At 41.3% G+C, this 25937-nt stretch overlaps 1 protein-coding gene across 1 annotated transcript in view; it reads right to left on the reverse strand.

Moving 5' to 3' along the window:
* The window catches only part of KDM4C (lysine demethylase 4C), a 543890-nt gene that overhangs the window by 432550 nt on the left and 85403 nt on the right, over positions 1–25937 (reverse strand). The window contains exon 6 of the mRNA XM_089678131.1: positions 11266–11315. Within this exon, the coding sequence (XP_089534257.1) occupies positions 11266–11315 (50 nt within the window). The remainder of the gene's footprint in view (positions 1–11265; positions 11316–25937) is intronic.

Genomic DNA, 25937 nt, shown 5'->3' on the forward strand with positions numbered 1-25937 from the left:
GTGCTTTACCGAAAAGCTCTATCTTGGTCTCATCTGTCCACAAGACGTTTTCCCAGAAGGCTTTTGGCTTACTCAAGTACATTTTGGCAAACTGTAGTCTTGCTTTTTTATGTCTCTGTGTCAGCAGTGGGGTCCTCCTGGGTCTCCTGCCATAGCGTTTCATTTCATTTAAATGTCGACGGATAGTTCGCGCTGACACTGATGCTCCCTGAGCCTGCAGGACAGCTTGAATGTCTTTGGAACATGTTTGGGGCTGCTTATCCACCATCCGGACTATTCTGCGTTGCAATCTTTCATCAATTTTCCTCATCCGTCCACGACCAGGGAGATTAGCTACAGTGCCATGGGTTGCAAACTTCTTGATAATGTTGCGCACTGTGGACAAAGGCAAATCTAGTTCTCTGGAGATGGACTTGTAACCTTGAGATTGTTGATATTTTGCCACAATTTTGGTTCTCAGGTCCTCAGACAGTTCTCGTCTCCTCTTTCTGTTGTCCATGCTTAGTGTGGCACAGACAGACACACAATGCAAAGGTTAAGTGAACGTCTCTCCTTTTTATCTGCTTTCAGGTGTGATTTCTATATTGCCCACACCTGTTACTTGCCCCAGGTGAGTTTACAGGAGCATCACATGCTTGTAACATTCTTATTTATCCGCAGTTGTGAAAGGGTGCCAATACTTTTGTCCAGCCCATTTTTGGAGGTTTGTGTGACATTATGTCGAATTTGCTTTCTTTCCTCCCTTTTTTTGTTTTGTCCCAATACACACAAAGGGAATAAACATGTGTATAGCAAAACATGTGTTAATGCAATACGTTTCGTGAGAAATACATGATTTCCTGGAGAAATATCAAGGGTGCCAACAATTTCGGCCATGACTGTATATATAATTAAAATTTTTTAATGTATCTCTTACATGGTGCATTAAACTGCCTAAAAATGAAAAGCGTTACTTGCAAAGCCATAAAACTAGAAGACACATATAACAAATGGTAAAGAAGGAGTCACATAATTGGGTGCATCCACTTTTACAACTACAACAGATGTTGGAAAATAGAGTTGCATCTGCAGAGGGACAAGCCCTTAATTATGCACTTGCCAATGGTGTCATCCATTTTGTAAAAAGTAAAATAACGGTCTGTTCCTTTGCCATCTGCAGACAATATCTGCAATGTACACTTCTGTAGTAAACCAAGACTTTCCAGAAGTAAAACAGTTAATTAGCTCATTAAATCAAGTCAACAGTACCTTGGGCTTTGCAATAAGACTCAAGGTTATTTTTGGGACTTTATAGGCTTGTTTTATACATGCAGATAGATTCTCTATACATTTATATGCACACAGCACAAAAGACATCGCAAGTGTAATCTACAAAACCGGAAGAAGGAGCCGATTTGTTGCATTCATTTTTTTTACGTTTTACTGTAGAAATGGCAGTTGAAATGTAAAAAACATTGGGGTCAATACTGCCAGTTTTGGAAATCTATATGTGTGTTTTTTTAACAATTTAATAAGTGTACCTAAACAAAAGAAACAAATATTTAATATATATCAAATGACCAATCATTAGATGTTCACTTCATTATTTTGATTTTTTTTTCAGACATTTATTTCTCCTAACTTTCATTCGGTGATCCTGCCAGCAACACACTTTATGTCCTAGGGCAAAAATACTCACTGTACTGTATGTATGGAAGAGCAGCATTGTCACCATTAACACCATCATTTACTGGTGAGATGTTTAGTATTTCAAATAAGACTGCCCTGCCTCTTCACCTCTCCTGCACAGAATGATTTACATTCCTTTAGAAAATGCAAATCATTCTCTGAATGGCGCCTGCACAGAGTAGCCAACTTCCTGTATTCAGAAAGCAGCAGCATTGGCATGGGAGCCGGAAGCAAATGGAGATCACCGGAATAGCGGTGTCTACTTCAGTGATTTCTAGCTTCCAGGAGCATAGGTGAGGTATAGTGTAAGCATAGTTTCAAATAAAAATACAAACAAATCCGTGCTTAGTGCGAAAGTGAAATCAACACTTATCCAAACACAAGATCATAATAACCAAAGATAAAATTATGTTGCACTATCCAATACACATAAATTAGTGAATTAGTAAGACTAAAGTGATAACAAAAATAAACACCTGTGTATCACCACCAGATATGTAAAGAGTTGTACAAACGTCCATACATAAATGTCCATACAGAAGCATGAGGCCTCATGCACACTGGGCTTTATAAAACCGCCTGTAGCATTAGCTGTAGAATGCCGCATTAAAAACGCAAATTTGTAGCATTTTTGCATTACCATTTTTCAGTGTTTGCGTTTTTGTGCTTTTTTTTTCTTTAGCAAAACTATACTCCCACAAAAGCTTGAGGCTCAAAAAAGCTCATAAAACGCCAAATAGCCGCATTTTGCATCATTAGAGCATTTTTACAGCTAAAAAACTCCTCTTCAAATGCAGTAGTTCTGGGTTTTTTTGAAGCCTGAAAAAACCCCTGCCAAAAAAACACTGATAAAAACTTGTGTGTATTGGGACCCACAGGATAACATGACGGGGAGTTTACCAGCTGTAGAGAAAAACACCTGATGGCCAAAACAGCAGCTGTAAAAATGCCCAGGGTGCATGAGGCCTAAATGTGACCACTAGGTATAAATCCCATGATTCTATGACTCTACTTCAGTGTTCCACCACCAAATAAAAGGACACACTGTCTGTTTACCAGAAAGAAAGACCCTTAAGCAGGAGGTCAAACAGCACTCAGATAATGCCACAAGCTCTGGTACATTAATCAGGGAGCTTCTTGCAGTCCAAAGCCTAAGCCTACTCTCACACTGGTGATTAGGGCAGGAACATATAGTAGCGGAAAGAATCCAAGATTCCGGCTGCAGATCGCAGTGGCTAGGTGCGGATGCCAGTCCTGTTCACTACAATGACAGGTTGCTGGTGGCAGCAGCTATTCACCGGTTACCTGCGATGATCACTGCTGGATGCACTTTGTATGTGTCCAGCAGCAATAACCACAGGTAATCACTGACTGTGCAAGAGAGCCGTGAATAGCTGCGGCTGCCAGCGACCTGTCATTATAGTGAACGTGACCCACGGGAGCACCTAGCCATTGACAACAGGAGCAGGAACTCCTGCTACAACTCATACCGGCCCTAATTGCCAGTGGAAGTAAGCCATTTGAGGGTGAGGCCAGCAAAAGGTGTAATCCAGGCAGAGGATGCTGTGCTTGTGGGATTTATCCATCACTGCTCTAACAGCCTCCTATAACTATGGTGGGGAAGAACACATAGCCAAACATAGCGTATTATTATTCTCCAGGATTTATATAGCCCCAACTGTTTGCACAACACTTTGCAACGTGAAGAGTATGCAAAGCACCACAATTTATTGTTAAAAAATATGAAACTCACAAGCATAAAATTGAGACAGGCATAGAAACAAACACAAGCACTGCTCTGCCGACTGAACATGATGACGTCGGTGCCAATTCCACCCTACCCATTTTGTCACAATGAATTTATGTGTATTGTAGCACAGTGTTTCTCAACCTTTTAATCTGTCAAGGGACCCTTTAAAATGCTGCACAATCTTGAGGAACCTTTAAAAAATTCAGCACAATCTTGAGGCACTCTTTAAAATTCTGCACACTCTTGAGGCATCCATAAAATGTTTTTTAAAAAACTAAACTAATAGTTTTACAAAACACAGCACCATCAACACATGTAGTACACTCAATGTCAGAGGGGAAATATTCTTGCAAAGCAAATACACTTTTGCACACTGGTACTGACTAGTATTTCAAAATTTATAAAATTTTAAAAACTGTCCAGGAAAGCAAGTGGATGAGTTGGCCATGCACTGTGGGAATTTTGGCCATTTCTTGATGAGCCAGCCAAAATTCAATATGTCAGTAGATCGGTTAGCCACCTCCAGGGGTGGACTGACAACTCATGGGGCCCCCGGGCAATAGGGGATCATGGGGCCCCTGTGTCCTTGCCCAAACTCAAAAAAGCCTATGAAAAAGATACCAGGGGCATCTCATGAGGCCCCCTATTGACCCGGGCCCTCGGGCAGTGCCCGAGTTTCCAAATGGTCAGTCCGCCCCTGGCCACCTCTCATCTGACATCTTTTCATTCAAAAATCGAAGGAGCCAGGAGGAAAATTGTTGGCTAAACAGCATATGGATGGAGATATTTGTCAGATGTTATTAATCTAACAGCGTTTGGCCAGCTTTAGTTTCATCCTGTCTCAACAGCCCAGGAACATATGCATCTATGGTAGTTCTACCACAGGTCTATATCTTAAGATTACAGTAGTGAAAATAATTATTTGATCCCCTGCAGCAGGGGTGTCAAACTCAATTTCATGGCGGGTCACATCAGCATTATGTTTGCCCTCAAAGGGCCAGTTGTGTCTGTAATACTAGATGTCCAGAGCACCGCACTCTCCATTACATCACAGTGCACCTCCCCTTACCTGCTGGAGGCGGAGATGGGAAAGAGAATATGCAGGGTCTGGAGGAGGACCAGAGGAGGCGGGTTGGAGTCAGCTGAATACCTAGGGGAGTTAGAGACGAGGAGGTATTGCGGCTGCACAAAGGTGCACAATCTCTAGGAGGTTTTCTGTCCTCCTCTTTGCTGCCAATTGCTGAGAACAGGAGTGGGGGGTTGCAGAGATGAGCCTCAATGCAGGATCTGGCAGAGGAGTTCTATACACCTCTCTGCTGATTGCAGAGATGAGGGGGTGCCACAGCTGAGGGCCCCATGAAATGGCCTGGAGGTCCAGATTTGGCCCTTGGGCCTTGTGTTTGACATCTGTACCCTGCAGATTTTGTAAGTTTTCCCACTTATAAAGAAATTAAGGGTCTATAATTCTTATCATAGGTGTATTTTAAATGATAGAAACAGAATATCAACCAAAAATCTAGAAAATACACGATACAAATGTTATTATTATTATTATTATTACATAAATGGAGTTGCAGTTCAGTGAGTAAAAAAAGTAATTAATCCCCTACCAACCACCAATTCTGGCTCCCACAGACTGGCTATGTGCTCATGTGGTACACAGATTAGTCCGCTCAATTTAAGAAGGTGCTCCTAACGACAACTCGTTATGTGTATAAAAGACACTTGTTCACAGAATCTCTTTCTTCCATTCAAACCTCACCACCATGGGCAAGACCAAAGAGGTATCAAAGGATGTCAGGGACAAGATTGTAGACCTGCACAAGGCTGGAACGGGCTACAAAACCATCAGCAAAAAGCTTGGTGAGAAGGAGTCAACAGTTGGAGCAATTATTAGCAAATGGAAGAAATACAAAATAACCATCAATCACCCTCAGTCTGGAGCTTCATGCAAGATTTTGCATCATGGGGGTAGGGATGAGCATGAGAAAAGTGAGGGATCAGCCCAGGACTACACGGGAGGAGCTTGTGAATGATTTCAAGGCAGTTGGGACCACAGTCACCACAAAAACCATTGGTAACACAATATGCCGCAATGGATAGAAATCTTGTAGTGCGCGCAAGGTCCCCCTCCTCAAGAAGGCACATGTACAGGCACATCTGAAGTTTGCCAATGAACATCTAAATGATTCAGAGAAGGATTGGGAGAAAGTGCAGTGGTCAGATGAGACCAAAATTGAGCTCTTTGATATTAACTCGACTCATCGTGTTTGAAGGAAGAAAAATGCTGACTATAACCCTAAGAACACCAGTAAACACCAGAAACATTATGCTTTGGGGCTGTTTCTCTGCTAAAGGTACAGGCCAACTTTGCAGCACTGCCAGGCCAATGGCTGGGGCCATGTATTGTGAAATCTTGAATGAGAACCTTCTTCCCTCAGCAAAAACACTGAAAATGGGTCATGGATGGTTCTTCCAGAATGACAATGACCCAAAACAGACCGCCAAGGCAACAAAGGAGTGGCTCAAGAAGGAGCACATTAAAGGTCATAGAGTGGCCTGGCCAGTCTCCAGACCCAAATCCTATACAAAATTTATGGAGGGAGCTGAAACTTTGAATTGTCAAGCAACAGCCAAGAAACATTACGGATTTCGTGAAGATCTGTAAAGAAGAGTGGACCAAAATTCCTCCCAAGATGTGTGAAAATCTGATAACCAACTACGAGAAACATCTTACTTCTGTGCTTGCCAACAAGGGTTTCTCCACCAAGTACTAAGTACTCATGTTTTGCTTGGGGATCAAATACTTATTTTACTCATTGAACTGCAACTCAATTTATAACAATTGTACCATCTGTTTGTTTCTGGATTTTTGGTTGATATTCTGTCTCTATCATTTAAAATACACCTATGATAAAAAAAATTATAGACCCTTCATTTCTTTGTGGGCAAACTTACAAAATTTGCAGGGGATCTAATAGTTATTTTCCCCACTGTATATGATTAGTTTAGAAAACGTTTTAAACACATGCACAAGTTTAAATCACATCTACTCATACAAATTGCCTAACATTTTCAATATGTAACTGTTTCTAAACATGGTGATATATTTAAAGTAGAGTTTTGACCTCCCATTAAAATAATATGTGCTGCATCCACACTTTTAATTTTCTCTTAGGCTAGGTCTACACTATCATGGCTCTGCAAGCCAAGTTTGAATGGGCTGCTGTGCCAGCGTTTCATACAGGAAAATGGTTCCTGCACCATTTTTCTACTATTTTTCTATGCTGCACTGCTTCTGAGTTCAGAACAGAGTTGCCACTCTCATGTAGGCTGTGCCAATGTATACTATATCATCAAAAAACATTGCAGAGGGTGTGGCTATAGGCTATATCCTCAAACCTGTGAGCTTATTAATCAGCACCTGGCCACACCTAGCCCTGCCCACTGCTTTTTGGATTGACAGCACTGCCTCTGTTTATAAAACTCTCCCACTATGAGCATCTGGGAGGGGAAGCGTGTAACTTGACTTGGCACTTGTCATACAGGAGCCTTAAGTTGTACTTTAAAATTCAAAACAATTGAAAGAAAATTAACATTTTCACCACATTTATACAAAACAATATTTTTCTGCTGTTATTTTTTTATTATTATGCAAACATATGAAAGGAGAAGAGCAAAAATAAAATTGCTTTATTAAATGCAAGCCTAATATCTTTCAGATAAGATATTTGTAGGTGCTACAGTCAATCAAGATTTCAGAGGAAACTACAGATGAAAGCATCCAGGCATAAAAGGCAAGTGTGATAATTATGATTTGCAGACAAGATAATGGAAAAATATTCCAGCCTTTGTCTGGTTTTATGTATTGAACACAGGCCTGACCTGGACAACTGGTGATGCCTCATCGCATTTTACACCGTCAACAAAATTAATTGAATGGTCATTGTTTTATCACTGTAATTACTTAAAAGAATTTAATTATTTCTGCAAGCATCTGCTAAAAGAATCCAGAGTGAATGCACCTTAGCTAATATGTTTCATGCCTTTTGAATCTGCACACATTACAATATTACAACTCAAAAAAAATTCAAAGCAATGCTTAAAATAGAACAGTGTTGATATCGAAAAAGCATTGTAAAAAAAAAATGCTGTTGACTTCAGCCAATTGAAACTTTAACCTCTGTTTCATGTAAAGGGAGTTCAACTAATTTGCAGAAATGTATCTGCCACTCTCTAAAATTATGCACCTCTGCACAACGTTTTCAATGCTTCAAGCTGGCTGAAACCACAGTGAATGTTTGCTTTGTATCATGGCAGCAGAGCTTTTACCCCTAACACGCTCTAGAGGAGGAGTGGCCACAAACTGGAATAAAATGTATAAAAACAGTTAGGCCAGGTCTTCAGGTTTGCAATGCTTCTGATCTGAACACCTTCTTCTTCCGGTCTCTGGTATTTTTAATGGAGTTAGTGGTGGCACTAGTTCTAGTCCTGCAATGAGTTGTATTTGAACCTAGCCTTAAAGTCAAAGTAAACTACTGTGTTGAAGGTTTTCTTGACATTTGAGACTCTTCAGTCATAAACGATTCTTCTATCAGCATTCACTTTCTTATGAGTATACACAGAGCCAAGCATGTACAGATCATTGCACAAACCTAGCATGATTTTGTGATTAGACAAAGTAACTCACATACGCATACAAGGGAGTTACATCACCTCGGCCCGGCCAATCAAGATGGCTGATGACTTTGAACCCAAAAATAGACCACATGAAGATGGAAACATCTGTAATGAAGTACAGTGCAGACATTGTAGCACTGTAGGGCAGTGTTTCTCAACCTGTTTTCAGTCAAGGCACCCTTTAATTATGGAAAGAAGGGCTTTTGGCCTGGGGCTCAGAAAGACAAACCTGAGAGCTGTGAATGTGGAGATTGCTTTGTAAGAGAAAGAAAAAGGGACCTCTGGCTATCTGGATCCGATTAATCCTGACTTCTGGGCACCGGATGATGACCACCCTGAGGGAGGACTACCAGATTTGACCAGACCTATACTGGATGAGGATACTTCTGGATATAATATATAACGCGTATTATTATTATACTTCTGGTGAGTGCGCAATTCAACTATTACTCACGGAGCACCACCATTGAGTCTACCAGTCACTTGGCACTTTACAACTGCACAGACTGTTCATATTGAATCATATTTTAATTATTGCAAATATATATTGTCAATTCTTAGTGCTGCACTATTTATTCTTTCTGTTGTTTAAGTCTTGTATTGGTTACCTTGAGTGCACAGCAGCTTTTTGGATAGCGCTCACTTTTACCATTGACCCTTTAATTATAGACAGTCCCCAGGTACCCTTTAAAATTATGGACAGTCTCGAGGCACCCGACTGTCCATAATTTTAAAAGGGCACCTCATTCTAAAATGTGAAAAACTATTCTAATAATTTTATATAAACGCAGCAACATCCACACATGTAGGGCACTTAACATTAGAGGTGATTTATTCTTCCTAAGCAAATACACTTTTGCACACTGGTATTGAGTAGTATTCCAGTGTTTCTCTTCTCCCTCAGTTTTTCTCAATCACTGAGATAATGTGACCCCAGCACTGATAGAGAGGGGCAGGGGAAGGTCAAACCAGGATGCTGTGCAGGCAGCTGACATCCTCCTTATCAACTGACAATATCATTGATTGTCAGGACCCCGGCACAGGGTTACCACCTCATCCCTTTAAAACCGAACACATTAATTACACAGGTTCTGGGGCTAATTTAATGCCGATAAGGCATTGAGTTTAATTACCATCTTAATCAGCCACAGAACCTATGTAATTACTATGTGTTTGGTTTTAAAGGGATTAGGTGGCAACCCTACGAGGTCATAATGGTGCACAATAAAAACCTGTGGCTTTGTGTAACTAGAAGGTCGGCTTGTGCCACCCACTGGCTTTTATACAAATTTTGGGCAATTTTTAGACATTTTGCAAGGTACCCCTGAAGAAACCTCAAGTCACCCCAGGGTGCCTGGGCATCCTGGTTAAGAAAGGCTGCTGTAGGGTACCACTTTGCTAGGTAAGCCAGACGTAATGGGCAAATGTGCTGTGTATGTTTATACATAAATGGCAGAAATCTCTTGGAGCCCAAAAGGTTTTATTTTTTTCTGGTGGTTTAATTTGTTTTAATGTCTTCTAATCCTGACACAAGTTTTCTTATAAACTTAGCGGGTATTCTCACAACTATTAAAAAAACTGAAGGTACTCCCTTTGTGAATAATAAAGTACCTGATAAACCTTAATGCCTGCTACTACTTCTTTGTATCAGAATTTCAGGTCACTGTGGAATTAATACTGGAGTCTAATATATGACTTTGTGTGTTCATTTTTTATCCATATATAAGCTCTTACACCTGTGCACCCCCTATGGACAAGAGCATTTTTACATTTCTGCTATGAACCTATTTATTTGGAAATAACTTTGCCATTACTTAAAGTGGAACCTGGGTCCAAAAATAAAAAAGGGTGAAGAGGCAAGAATTTTAATGCAGAAGTGCATTAAAGTTACTTACCTGCCTGTCCACCCCTGTACAGTGATCAGTGCCTGCACAGCTCACTATACAAATTTGACAATGCCAAATCTTATCTCTCTGCCTGGACCCGAAAGCCGACTGCCCGAAGATGTCAGAGGCCGGGCATCATTGGCGTTTAGGTGAGTATAGTTCCGCTATAAGATAAAGTACTACAAAAAAAAAACCACTTTTTCTAATGTGATCAATGCAAATTAAAAATAAATAAATATATATATATATATATATATATATACACACACATATATATAGTAGCTAAAAAGTATTATTTTATTCAATCTTTTGCCCTGTTTCAAACTGCATAAAAAACTATTATTCTAGTACAAAGTACTGTCATTTACAAAGGAAATAAAGGCTTTTTGTTGGCAATATTGAGCTATATATGTATATATATTAATTAAAAAAATTAACAAACAAAACAAATAAAAAGTTAAAGTATTAATGGTTATCAAAACAGAAAATCAAACTAAAAAAAAATCATTAGGAAATCAACAAGTATGGGAAAAGGTAGTTACTTAGGACTGATTAGGGTAAAGTACAGTTCAATAAAATAATTTGGGTTTTTTATTGTCATGTTTACAATTTACGTAGATCAAAGCTCATCCCTTTGTTCTGCATATGAATGAAGTAGATAAAAAAGAAAACAACTTTACTTTATATCTCTCCATCTCAAGTCTGAGCACTGTTGATTTTTTTTTTTTACAGCAGCAGCTTATGCAGTAGAAAATTGATGGCAAGTGCAGGAAACACGAAAGGAAGGATGTTTGGGTATACCACATACACGATATAAATATCCACTGATTTATTTTTTTTTTTTTTGGACATGTGTAGCACGCCCAAAGCCTGAGCCAGTTGCTTCCCCCCCCATGGCCCAGTGCTCCAGTGAGCGCGGGGGAGTAGGGCAGAGCAGACAGTGGTGATTGACTGCTCAGAGTGTCTGTGAGAGATCAGCAGTCATGTGATCGTTGAGTTCACACCCTTAGTGTGAGTGAGTCGGCGAGGGGTAGATGCAGTATAGGACCGATGCTGTATCCATCTAGGGAAGTATAATTGGGAGGGAAAAAAAGCTCATACTTCTATTTTAACTAGAAAAACAATATGGTGATAACACAGCAATTTAATCTTCATGATGCAATATTTTGGAGAGCCCGATTTTTAAGCATGCTTTTTGTTTTTTTGTTTTGTTTCTTTTCAGCAAGACAAGCAGGTAGAATAAGTTTATCAAAGATTTGAATACCATTTCAGCACACTTACCTTGAGCCAGTCTTTCCAGTCTTTTTCCATGCTCTGGTGGTATGGAATACCTTGAGACATAAAAAAAATAAAAAATAAAAACTAAGGATACTTGATCACAAAACTTCAAGCAATCATAAATTTAATTTTACAAAACCCCTACATACTGTATGGCCAGGTTTTTACAACATGATATTTAAAGAATACCATTTTAAGCAAACAAATTAATTTGTTTAGCATGAGATAGACAATGGGGTGGATTTATTTAAGCAGGGAATCACTGAGGAAAAGTCATCATGCTAGATGTGAACATAAGTGCATCTTAAAGTATAACTTTTTTTTTAGTTTTCGACAGAGTGGAAAGGAATTAGAATACCTGTTAGGTTTTTATTGCTGTCTGAGCCCCTTTGGAGAGATTCACCCTATCTGTGAGGTTTACTGTTATCATGACACTGAGAGAAAAATCACACTTTTTGGGTTGTCAGCAGAACAGTAATAAAGAGGAAATCTTCCAATGTTAAAATGTCAGGTTTCTGTTATGTAAAAAAAAATGAGACAAAGATACATAATTACAAAACTTTTTACACCCTTAATGTAACCTATAAACTGTACAACTCAGTTGAACAACAAACTGAAATCTTTAAGGTGGAGAGAAGTAAAAAGAAAAAACTAAAATAACATGGTTGCATAAGTTTGCACACCCCTAAACTAATACTTTGTTGACACACCTTTTGATTTTATTACAGCACTCAGTCTTTTTGGGTATGAGTCTATCAGCATGGCACATCTTGATTTGGCAATATTTGCCCACTCTTCCTTGAAAAAAATACTCCAAATCTGTCAGATTGCAAGGGCATCTCCTGTGCACAGCCCTCCTCAGAACACCCCACAGATTTTCGATCGAATTCAGGTCGGGGCTCTGGCTGGGCCATTCCAAAACTTTAATCTTTTTCTGGTGAAGCCATTCCTTTGTTGATTTGGATGTATGCTTTGGGTCGTTGTGATGCTGAAAGATGAAGTTCCTCTTCATGTTCAGCTTTCTAAGAGAAGCCTGAAGGTTTTGTGCCAATATTGACTGGCATTTGGAACTGTTCATAATTCCCTCTACCTTGACTAAGGCCCCAGTTCCAGCTGACGAAAAACAGCCCCAAAGCATGATGCTGCCACCACCATGCTTCACTGTGGGTATGGTGTTCTTTTGGTGATGTGCAGTGTTGTTTTTGCTCCAAACATATCTTTTGGAATTATGGCCAAAAAGTCCAACCTTGGTTTACTCAGAGCAGAACACATTTTCCCACATGCTTTTGGGTGACTTCAGATGTGTTTTTGCAAAATTTATCCGGGCTTGAATATTTTTTTTTCGTAAGAAAAGGCTTCTGTCTTGCCACTCTACCCCATAGCCCAGATATATAAAGAATACGGGAGATTGTTGTCACATGTACCACACAGCCAGTACTTGCCATATATTCCTGCAGCTCCTTTAATGTTGCTGTAGGCCCCTTGGCAGCCTCGCAGACCAGTTTTTTTCTTGTCTTTTCATCAATTTTGGAGGGACGTCCAGTTCTTGGTAATCTCACTGTTGTGCCATATTTTCTCCACTTGATGACTGTCATCACTGTGTTCCATGGTATATCTAATTCCTTGGAAATTCTTTTGTACCCTTCTCCTGACTGATACCTTTTAACAATGAGATCCCTCTGATGCTTTGGAAGCTCTCTGCAGACAATGGCTTTTGCTGTAGGATGTGACTGTCAGGAAACACCTACTAGAACAGCTGAATTTAATTTGGGGTTAATCAGTGGCACTTTAAATGATGGCAGATGTGTACTAACTCCTATTTAACATGAATTTGAATGTGATTGCCTAATTCTGAACACAGCTACATCCCCAGTTATAAGAGGGTGTGCACACTTATGCAACCACATTATTTTAGTTTTGTATGTTTACTCCCCCCCTCCCCTAAAATATTTCAGTTAGCTTTTCAATTGAGTTGTACAGTTTATAGGTTACATTAAAGGTTGAAAAAGTTCTGAAATGATTTATCTTTGTCTCATTTTTTTACATCACAGAAACCTGTCATTTTAACAGGGGTGTGTAGACGTTTTATACCCACTGTATATTAAAATAAACACAGATACTTTAAGAAAAACAATCACAAACAGTAAAAGACCTGCCAAGGCTAGGAATAGCCATGAAAATTGGGAGAAGAGGAAACCCCACATCTCCATCCTAGATAAATTCAGAAAGCAAAGTCCTGCATGAAATGGACCATAAAATGGTGTCTTCAGAGACAGGGTCACGTGAACTGCCGCACCTTTAGTCCTGACATTCATCAAAGATTCCCCACAAAACTAGCTTAAACAGAGTCATGTGTCAACTGGAATGAAGTTAGGAAGTCACTGCCATCCAAAAGACTTTTTCAGAGAGAACAGCATACAAATTGGGAAATTCTCCACTTGATGACTAACTGGAGAGACTTCCAGGATTTTCAATTACTGGCAAGAATCGACCAGTAGCTGTTGATAGCCAGAAATCTTTTAAAGGAACAAAAAACAGCAAAGCTGAGGTAAACACATCCGCTCTTGTAAGGACACGAAGAAGAACTAAGCGGGGCGCATGCGCAGCATCCCAAGATGGCGGACGTGTAACAGGTGAGCTCCGTCGATCCTCAGTGTGCAACGGCCTTCCAACTCCCTTCTAAAGCAGCCACAGACCCGGGAGTGCTCTCCTCCGTACCAGCACGCACATGGGCAAAAATCGGGCAGTGGAAACCGCCCATGCCGCCCCCTCCGGATCCGAGGCCTTCCATGCTGGATCGCTTTTTCACTAGGCCTGCATCCCTGGCTTCGAGTAGCTGCAGAGGCCCGAGTGAGTGCTCCGAAGAGTCCACTGAAATGGCGGGGACGGACACACATGCTCCTTCTGCCATACCTCCTACTTTGGTACCCCCCTGTCTGATGGTGGATATCCTGGAGGACAAACTGCAGGTATTTTTACATAATATCACCCGCACTCTCTGCCGAAATTGGGAAATTAGCCCAGGAGCTCGGGGGGGATTACTCAATTGGGAGACTGCACAGAGCACCTTGAAACAAAGTTTGATTAATTGGTGCAATATATGCATGTCTTGGAAGAAGATAATGCGAACTTGAAACATTCCGTGACTCAATTACAGCTCCAGCAGGAGGATCTGGAAAACAGGGAATGCCGCGAGAATATTCGTGTTCGTGGCATCTCTGAAACAGTCCCCGACTCCCAACTTAAACGTTACTTGCTGTCTCTGTTTACCATTCTGGCCCCCAAAGTTCCAGATGTTGATTGGCGTATGGACCAGGCCCATAGATCGTCAGGCCCGAAGCCTCCTGAGGATACTAGGCCCCGAGACGTTATTCATTTTCATTACTTTGACAGCAAAGAAGCCTCGCTCACCTCTACCCGCAATAAAGCCTCCCTGGAAATTAAGGAAGACAAGCTTCAGATTTTCAGCGACCTATCCCCTATTACTTTGGTTAAGAGACTCATCTCCAACAGCATTGTATTGCCTATCAGTAAGGGTTTTCTTTTAAGCTTGTTGATTCCAAAGATGATTCCCAAGTTTTACTCCGCGATCTACATGAAGCGGATGCTTTCTTCAAACAGCTGTGTCTCCCTCCCCTGCCGGAAGAGGCCTTTTTGCAACCTTCTGCACTATCCCGGTCTTCTGATACTCCACGCAAGAACTGGACACCCGCTAAACCTGGGATGAAGAGGTTTCCACGCACTCCCCAACGGCCCCAATTTCCTGGCTCATCGGGCCCCACCACCTGACTCTTTCGGATACCAGGTTTCCCGCCTTGTTAAAAGAGCTCTTACATTCCCATGTGTACCTTAGGAGCTTCTTATTACTTTTTTTAACCCTCTTTATGTATGTCCGGAATACAGCTGTTACATGGTTAACTAAGGTAGGCACTTGTCATTTAGGGACAGCTGCCGTGTTGCCCCCTTGTACGTCAGTTTTTTTTTCCTGACGACTCAAGATATCTTCCATACCACGGGTTTATATCTTTGATGATATTTATTTCTGGCCATATTCAATGCGGTCTCTGTTCTTTGTGATGCATTTGCTATTACTGGGTCTGTTGCCATGATAACCACCTGGTTCTCTGACTATGTTATTTTCCTGTCTTGTCTCATTGATGATAATTTTTTTGTATGCTCAGGTTGCGCATCAGCTATACCCATTACTGATGACTCTAAGGTTGTTGTCATATAACGTCAATGGGCTCAATTCAGTCCAAAAATGGTGGATGGCTCTGAAGGTGTTCAGATCCTCGGGAGCAGATATTATATTCATTGAGGAAACCCATTTTAAACAGAATGGCTCTTTTCGTTTTGCCTCCATGAGCTTCCCACAATCATACTCAGCCTTTGATCCCTCCGGGAAAGCTGGGGTGGCTATCTTGATCTGGAATAACTTCTCCCTGAGGGTCTCCTCCTCTCAAGTTGACTCACATGGTCGCTATGTTTTGTTGGAATGTATGTATGCGGGCTCTCCATTTGTACATTTGAATTTGTATGCACCCAACTCTGGATAGCTGTTATTTCTCTCTCAGACTTTAGACAAGTTATGATCGATATTTGCCCCTTGTATGATCATTGGGGGGATTTTAATTTAGTTATGTCACTCCATAAGGATAGAAAGCTCTTTGCCCCCACTCCGTCAAAGAGGCTATGCTCCTCCTCTACAGCTTTCCACAAATTAATTTGGGTGCATCACCTCTTTGACGCCTGGCAAATTAAACACCCTCTCCATACGCAATTCACGTTCTATTCCACTCCACATCGCATGTACTCTAGATTAGATCATTTCTTTGTCACCGCTCCCCTGATCCCCTTCCTGGTTTCTTCGGAGATCAATCCGATGATTTGGTCAGACCATGCCTCACTATCACTTGATCTCATCCTCCCTAACTCCATCCCTAAAGTTTACCACTGGTGCCTTAATGAGAGTTTTCTGCGCTCTGAGCAACTTCGAGAGGAGCTCTCTCAGGGTCTGGATGCTTATTTTCATTTCAATGCTGGCTCATTATCCTTATCCTCTATCCTCTGCGAGGCCTGTGAGGTCATCATTAGAGGCCTCTGTATTTGCATAGGCGCACGTTTGAAGAAAGCCTCTGTCTGCGCCAGGCAATCCCTACTACGCCAATTATCCACAGCAGAACGACAATTGCTTGATAGGCCATCTATACCTCGGTTACAGAAATGTTCCCATTTACGTAATCAAATCAGGGCTCTTGACCTACATAAAACAGCTCAATCTCTGGCCTGGGACAAGCAAAAGCTTTATGAGTTTTCCAACAAACCACACCACATGCTCGTGAATAGACTTAAGTCTCAAGCGTTCCCTTCCTTACCAGGCCATTTACTTCAGTCCATTGGCAAACCCACATATGACCCGCATGTCATGGCTACAATACTTGGGGAATACTATGAGAAGTTTTATAACTGCCTTGCCCCTGATATTCATACTCCCCTTCAGATGGCCACTTTTGACGCCTTTTTTGACTCCTTACACTTACCACTTTTATCACCCTCAGATGTTACATCTTTGAACACAGGGGTTTCCATTGAAGAACTACTGGATGTTGTTAAAAACCTTCCCACTCACAAGTCCCCAGGACCAGGCAGTCTTCCCTACTCATATTACAAATCCTTTATTGGCGTCTTAGCCCCTCATCTTCTAAATTTGTTTCAGGATCTCGTGAAGGGGTCTCACCCCAATGACTTTACACACTTCTATATATCTCTGTGATCCCGAAGCCGGACAAGTACCATTCTCTTCAAAATAACTATCGCCCCATAGCCTTATTAGACTCTGACTACAAAATCTTCACAAAAATACAGGTCAATAGATTGGCCAAATGTATCTCCAAGCTTATACACAGACACCAGGTGGGCTTTGTCCCAGCTAGACACGCGGCAGATAATACTAGGAGTACCATTGTCTTGATCGATCTTGTCAACAAGTCCCCGAAACCCACTCTCTTGTTGAGCTTGGAAGGCCAAAAAGCGTTTGACTGATCAAGCTGGCCTTATAGGTTTCTCGTCTTAGAGAGATTTGGATTTAGCGGTCCATTTGTGGCAGCTTTGAAAGCCCTCTACTCCACTCAAACTGGCATCGTACTTATCGCCTTCTTTTCAGATGTCTAATATTACGCGCCAGGGGTGCCCTCTTTCCCCTCTACTTTTTATCCTCTGTCTGGAACCCCTAGCTATAGCTATCAGATCCAAACCTGATATTCATGGGATACTCACCCACATCAGTGATTTTAAGCTGTCTTTGTTTGCTGATGATATTTTGCTAACACTAATGGAGCCCTACACTACTCTTCCTGTTCTGCATCGTACTCTCCAACTCTTTGGTGCCTTGTCTAGTTATAAGGTTAACGCGTCTAAAACTGCAAAATTACCGCGTCACATATCCCATGCCATTTTATCTTCTCTTCAGTTAATTTACTTCTACCATTGGTGTCCCCACTCCTTGAGGTACTTGGGTACCAACCTTACTTCCTCCTACAATTCCCTTTATGAAGCCAACCCCCCCCCCCCTTTTTTCAAGCCATTTCTCAATCCTAAAAATCTTGGGACAACCTTGCCATCTCCTTCCTCGGAAGGATTAACATATTAAAAATGAGACGCTTCCTGTCCCTATCCCCATGTCCAAGCTACGTTCCCTTCAGAAATCTTTCCTCCACTTTATCTGGCATAATAAATCTCACCGAACTGCCCGCACAGTTCTTCTCTCACCACGACCTAAGGGAGGTCTAAGGGCTCCAGACCTTGTGTCATATTATTTGGCTATTCATCTCCGTACTCTCACCTCATAGTCTTCTCAGCGCCCCCCTAATAAATGGTCCGAGATTGAATGGCTGCAGTTATGTCCATTGCATCCTTGTTCTCTATTCTGGTCTATGACCAACACTGAAATCGCTTCCCATACGCATCTACTGCTCGGGCCCATGCATTTCACATTGTCCATATGGAGGCGGTGAAGAGATAGATTTTCCCTGTCCTCTCCTTGTTCACCTCTGACCAATGTCATATTCAACCCTAGTTTCCCTGATAGCTTGACCCCGTCCATATAAGTCCCTGGGTAAAAGCTAACTTATTTCAACTGTGACACCTGGTCCACCCAGTGACCCGGAAGCTTAGACCCTTTATAGAGTTATAAAAAGCTATGAATATCCCTCCTCATCAGTATTATGTTTATCTACAGATACAGCATTTTTTCTCCTCCAAGATTCCCTCCCTGATTCTAGAGAAGCCTACTCTTTTTGAACGCATCTGCATTCAGGGTCCATACCAACGGGGCCTAATTTCCTCGATCTAGAAGTTACTTCAAGACACTTGTCCCCTTTCTACTGATACACACCTTTATATGCAAAAGTGGCCCTGAATCCTTCAACGAGATATCATCTTACATCAATGGAGCACGATCTGGGAGGCCGCCTCTAGATCTTCTATATGTGTGGTATATAAAGAAAACACTTATAAAATTTTGTTGTTTTGGTACAAGACTCCTGAGGTTCTCCATACTCGCAATCCGAGTGTTTCTCCTGTCTGCTGGCGATGTGGCGAGGAAATTGGCACTCTTTTTCACATTTTCTGGCTTTGCCAACACATTGCACCTTTCTGGAGAGAGGTCCTCAGCCTTTTGTGGCTACTTCTGCAGCTCCATATCCCATTTGACCCCATTCACTTTTTATTAGGCCTACCTTTTACAGGCCACTCCAAATTTGCAAAGAAACTATCCTCTCATGTCTTAACAGCGGCCAGGAGAATTATTTCCATGCATTGGCTTTCTACTACACCTCATACTCGGTCGGAATTGGTGAAGGTTATCGCTGAGATTAGAAGAATGGAGTACCTCACTGCTATGCATGCTAATCTTGTCCCCCTTTTTGAAGCGGTTTGGGAACCATGGGATCTTTTCATTTCCGATATGTCTACTCAGATGTCTGATATTGCTGGCTAATGCACTGTTATACACTGACATTATACAGTCAGGTCCATAAATATTGGGACATCGACACAATTCTAAGATTTTTGGCTCTATACACCACCACAATGGATTTGAAATGCAACAAACAAGATGTGCTTTAACTGCAGACTGTCAGCTTTAATTTGAGGGTATTTACATCCAAATCAGGTGAATGGTGTAGGAATTACAACAGTTTGCATATGTGCCTCCCACTTGTTAAGGGACCAAAAGTAATGGGACAGAATAATAATCATAAATCAAACTTTCACTTTTTAATACTTGGTTGCAATTCCTTTGCAGTCAATTACAGCCTGAAGTCTGCAACGCATAGACATCACCAGACGCTGGGTTTTATCCCTGGTGATGCTCTGCCAGGCCTCTACTGCAACTGTCTTCAGTTCCTGCTTGTTCTTGGGGCATTTTCCCTTCAGTTTTGTCTTCAGCAAGTGAAATGCATGCTCAATTGGATTCAGGTCAGGTGATTGACTTGGCCATTGCACAACATTCCACTTCTTTCCCTTAAAAAACTCTGGTTGCTTTTGCAGTATGCTTTGGGTCATTGTCCATCTGCACTGTGAAGCGGCGTCCAATGAGTTCTGAAGCATTTGGCTGAATATGAGAAGATAATATTGCCTGAAACACGTCAGAATTCATCCTGCTGCTTTTGTCAGCAGTCACATCATCAATAAATACAAGAGAACCAGTTCCATTGGCAGCCATACATGCCCACGCCATGACACTACCACCACCATGCTTCACTGATGAGGTAGTATGCTTAGGATCATGAGCAGTTCCTTTCCTTCTCCATACTCTTCTCTTCCCATCACTCTGGTACAAGTTCATCTTGGTCTCATCTGTCCATAGGATGTTGTTCCAGAACTGTGAAGGATTTTTTAGATGTTGTTTGGCAAACTCTAATCTGGCCTTCCTGTTTTTGAGGCTCACCAATGGTTTCCATCTTGTCGTGAACCCTCTGTATTCACTCTGGTGAAGTCTTCTCTTGATTGTTGACTTTGACACACATACACCTACCTCCTGGAGAGTGTTCTTGATCTGGCCAACTGTTGTGAAGGGTGTTTTCTTCACCAGGGAAAGAATTCTTCGGTCATCCACCACAGTTGTTTTCCGTGGTCTTCTGGGTCTTTTGGTGTAGCTGAGCTCACCGGTGCTTTCCATCTTTTTAAGAATGTTCCAAACAGTTGTTTTGGCCGCGCCTAATGATTTTGCTATCTCTCTGATGGGTTTGTTTTGTTTTTTCAGCCTAATGATGGCTTGCTTCACTGATAGTGACAGCTCTTTGGATCTCATCTTGAGAGTTGACAGCAACAGATTCCAAATGCAAATAGCACACTTGAAATGAACTCTGGACCTTTTATCTGCTCATTGTAATTGGGATAATGAGGGAATAACACACACCTGGCCATGGAACATCTGAGAAGCCAATTGTCCCATTACTTTTGGTCTCTTAACAAGTGGGAGGCACATATGCAAACTGTTGTAATTCCTACACCGTTCACCTGATTTGGATGTAAATACCCTCAAATTAAAGCTGACGGTCTGCAGTTAAAGCACATCTTGTTTGTTTCATTTCAAATCCATTGTGGTGGTGTATAGAGCCAAAAATGTTAGAATTGTGTCGATGTCCCAATATTTATGGACCTGACTGTATGTATATGCATTTCCATTGATCAGCTTGTTTCCTTTCTTCTTTTGTTGGTTTTTGACTGTTATCTCACAATTCTATGCAACTTTTTGTCTGTTGTATGGCTTTCAAAACTCAAAAACTAAATTATAAAAAAAAAAAAAAAAGAACTAAGCAGATGGGTGGGTTTTGCATTAAAGTCCTTCAGTTTTTATGTGCCTGGTGTGCAATTCTCCTGTGGACAACAGTTTAATTTTATATTTCTTAATCATCAAGCTGTGTCCCTCAATGGACAAGTGAAAATCTTGAGGTTTGAAAAGTCTAAGCAAAGGCAGTTATGGTACCTGAATAGTTATAACTGAATTAGAAAGTGTTTAGAACATAGTATGTTTACAACTACTTCAATCTGATGTGAAATAACTACATTTTTGATTAGGAACACTAATATGTACATACAGGGAATGGGTCCAGGCAGGATTCCAGCTACATATTCATTTAAAAAAAAATAAACAACCTTAAAGAGATTTTTTTTATTTTAAATGAAGGCTGGGTTCATATCAGTGCTGTGTGCTTTTTCCACAAGGTTTTTATGTGCATTTTACATACGTTTTAGGTTCATCATCATTAAACTCTAACGACATGATACGCTTTCATGAAAATGCGCAATCTAATAGATTTCAATGACAGCATTCCTTAAAACGTGTAAAACCCACATAAGAACGGGACGCAAAAAACCGGACCACAGTCAGATCAATGGGGCCTTATGATCCTTATAAATAACTAGTAAATAAACCTAACCTGGTATTTTAAAGTACTGCCTTTATAGTTGTTTTCGGTTTATGAAGAACTTATACCCATCTCCCATTGCAAGTGCCTCTTATCCCACACTGATCTGATGGAGGTACCCTGTGTGTGCGCACTCCCTGGCTTGGGATTACAACTTTGGGTTGGGTATGCACAGCCATCATGCATCAGGGGAAATCACAGCTCCACCTTTGGAGAGGGGTGTGCATGGGAGGTGGGGAGTGGGCGTGCCTGGAAGGCAGATCAGAAAGTTTGCTTTCTTCTGTTGATGAGGCCTGTGACTGGCCTAACATCAGTTTGTTTACAAGTGAATGGGGAGCACATATGCGTGATAGCGCAAAGCCTGCTGGGAAATGTCATCCAAAAAGCTGCATCACGTGGTACCCAGGAGCAAGATTCCCTGGCCAGACATTCTTTGAATCCAAAGCAAGGATCGTTAAGGATGCAGCCCAAAGCACAGAGTAATACAAGATGTTAGGTAGATTATTTTAATAAAAGAATTATGGGCTTATGCTTAATGTAGCTAAAAATTGCAAATAATGTTTAATGTTGGTTAATAAACACCTTTGCTAATATAAAAGAATTACCTGTAAGCGTAAATTGAATAGAGAGCCAAGATAATATTGGTAACAACTAAACAGTTAAACAGCAACACTGAAAGCCAAGCAAAAGCAAGTAAAATCTTGAAGTGTGTGTGTGTGTGTGTGTGTGTGTGAGTGTGAGTGTGAGTGTGAGTGTGTGTGTGTGTGTGTGTGTGTGTGTGTGTTAAAAAGGTGTTGCAAAAATAGCTTCTCATTCCAAGGACTGTACAAAGGACAGAGGGATATCTGGTATGTATGGAAGAAAAGACAAGTTTACTTTCATTACAGGAAAGGGTTTGTTATGGCAGAAAAGGTTAATCTGTGTAAATCCCCTTCACATGAAGCTGTAATGGTAAACAATAATGGAATATAAAAATAGAGGGGATGCTATTTGTATACCGAATGGCATTCACAGTTCTATTTTCCAAAAAAATAGTATGGAAATGAATTGATCCAAGAATTCCCTCACCTCACTCCACAAGGAGAAATTGCATACAGTCGCCTTGGTGGGTTGCCTTTTACTAAAACAAAAAACTGTCCAATTTAGAAGAAATTGTATAAAACCATAATTAAATTAAAGTGGTTCTATGGTTCTAAAGGCTGAAGGTTTTTTTTACCTCCATGCATTCTAAGCATGACGGTAAAATACCTTCTGCATGCAGTTCCCCCCTCAGCTCCCACTAATCCTTACCTGAGCCTGATCACAATATAGCAATGTGCACAAGAGCAGCTGCTCTCCAGGGTCTCTCCCTCCTCACTGACTGAGACACCGCAGAGAGAGGCACTGGCTCCCTCTTCTATGGCAGTTGGGGGCAGGGCTGAGACGTGTGCCATCTTTTAGACACACAGAGGTGGCTCGGGAGATAGCACAGATGAGTGGCCTGAGTAAGTGCTTTGCTTTGGGGGCACTCAGCAGAGGGGTGAAGCCAGGAGCACTGGCGGGGGACCTGAGAAGAGGAGGACTGGGGCTTCTTTGTGCAAAACCATTGCACAGAGCAGGTAAATATAACATATCTGTTATTAAAAAAAAAAAAAATTAGAACCTTCAGTATCACTTCAAAGCAGAACTTCCCTGCATCTGAGCACCACAAATCAAAAATGCAGTTTAATTCATTTTTTCTATTCAAACTTAACTCCCCTATCCATCCATGTCTCCATGCCTACAGTATAAGTTGACCTTTGGAAACATGTTACATATTCTACCCGTTTTTACCGTAACATGTTCCTGATCCAGCAGCAAGCATGCAAGCTGGAGTGTGTGCTTAGCCAAGAAATCCCCTTCTCCCCTCCTGAAAACTTTGAGCTTTACATTCTGTCATCCTTACAGTCAAATAGTAAAATGGAAATGCTCAATAGCTGCCATGAATGTGTACCCAAGCCCAACAAATACCATTCTCCCGTCCAATGACAGCATATCAAAAGGTCAATACGGGCACTCCCAGACAGGAAAATGGCAGTTTGCAGGGCCTACAATTCAAGCCAGGCCCACTAGCAATATTAAACTAGTTTCAAAAGTACAAAAACAGATCAAAGCCACTCAACTCCTGCTATCAATATGGTATCAACTGGGACTGATGGTGCACGGTACATTTGAAAACAGTAAAAGTCAAGTACTCATCAAACATTTACAGGGAAACAGAGCATCTTGTGTGCAGAATAAAAGCCACATTACCAGATTTCAAAGTGACACATAAAGCAGGGTTTCTGACAACAAAGTGGGGGAATGGGGGGGGGGCAATGCAGGCTGTGGTTTCCTCTTGTCCACTACATCACTAGTGTAGTATCAAACAAACCGAGCTGCCAAAGATTCTACCAACAACTCTAGTTCTGCAAAAGTGAAGATCGATTGGAAGGCCAATATGTCCCTTTAAACAGCTAAGTTTAAATACATTTACTGTAGGTTTTCTGTGATGGTAACTGTGTGGCATGTAAAGCACACAACTGGCTTTTCGGATTTACAAATCCTTTGGCAGTTAAAACCATAAAATATATGTGTATTCAAGCTGTTTGCCTGGAGTTTCATTTTAAAAGAAACCTGTACCAAGGAAACCAGATAGGCTGCCATTGATGACATATTAGTTGTCTTGGTTTTTTTGTTTTTGCTATTTTTTTGCCTTGCTTCAATACTATTAAAAATTGGATATTTTCTACATACTTACCAGTAAAATCCATTTCTTGGAGTACATCACTGGACACAGAGCTGGCCATAATAACAACAATGTGGGTTATATGCCTCCTATAGGTGAATGGACACTGGCCGACCAAACAGGAAGTCCTCCCCCATAAAACCCCTCCTACACAGGAAGTACTCAGTTTTTGTAGCAAGCAATGAAAATCCAAAAAGAGGGAAGGGACCTCTGTGTCCCGTGACGTACTCCAAGAAATTGATTTTACAGGTAAATATGTCGAAAAAATCCAATTTTCTTTATCGTACATCATGGGACACAGAGCAAGCCATAATAAGGACTATGTGGGACATCCCAAAGCAATAACCTTAAGGGATGGATGACATCACAATAACCACCATCAACATCCCAAAAAAAGAGCTATTCAGCTGGATGTAAAACACTGTGGCCAAAGGCAGAATCCTCCATGGCTCCGACATCCACCTGGTAAAACCTTGTGAATGTATGAACTGAAGACCATGTAGCAGCCTTGCAAACCTGAGCAACTGATGCCTGGTGGCGGATAGCCCAAGATGCCCCCCCCCACACTCCTGGTAGAGTGTGCTTTCACCCGAAAGGATGGACTCATACTCTTCAAACCATAGGCTTGAATGATTAACTAATGAATCCATTTATAAATAGTTGATTTGGATGTCACCTGTCCTCTCCTGGGACCTTCCGGCAAAATAAACAAGGAATCAGTGTTTCTAATCTGTGCTGTTATTCTCAAAAAGACCCTTATTTCCCCAAACTACATCATGGGCATGCAAAGATCTTTCTTTTGCCGATTGAGAACTAGGAAAGAATGAAGGCAGAACAATGTCCTGATTGAGATGAAAACTAGAAACCACCTTTGGCAAAAAGGACGGATGAGGCCGTAACACCACCTTATCCTGATGCAAAACCAAAATTGGTTCCCTACAAGAAAGAGCTGACAACTCCGATGCTCTTCTTGCAGAGGTGATTGCCTCCAAAAATAGAACCTTTCGAGTTAGCAGAGCTAACGGAATCTCCCTGATAGGTTCAAATGGTGGTTTCTGTAAAACTTCCAAGACCAAGTTGAAGTCCCAAGGACACAGGGGCTGTCCGACAGGAGGAACGGTACACATCACTCCCTGTAAAAAAGTATGAACCAAAGAGTGAGAATCAATTGGTCTTTGGAAGAAAACAGCCAAGGCTGAAACCTGACCCTTAACAGTACCAACAGCCAATTTCTTTTCTACTCCTGATTAGAGAAAAGACATAATTTTCCCAATCGATCCCAATACTTCCAGGGGTGCCAATTTCAACCCTCACACCAAGAAATATATGCCTTCCAAATTCTATAATAAATGTTCCTAGAAACCAGCTTCTTAGCATTCAACATTGTGTGGATAACCGAGTCTGACACTCCCCTATCTTTCAAGATTTGGGTCTCAACAGCCATGCAGTCAAATTCAGCAACCGTAAAGCTGGGTGCAATATAGGTCCCTGAGAAAGCA

Source organism: Staurois parvus, unplaced genomic scaffold, assembly GCF_062004578.1.
Source record: "Staurois parvus isolate SC_StPar_1 unplaced genomic scaffold, SC_StPar_1.0 ptg000198l, whole genome shotgun sequence".
NCBI classification, from domain to species: Eukaryota; Metazoa; Chordata; class Amphibia; order Anura; family Ranidae; genus Staurois; species Staurois parvus.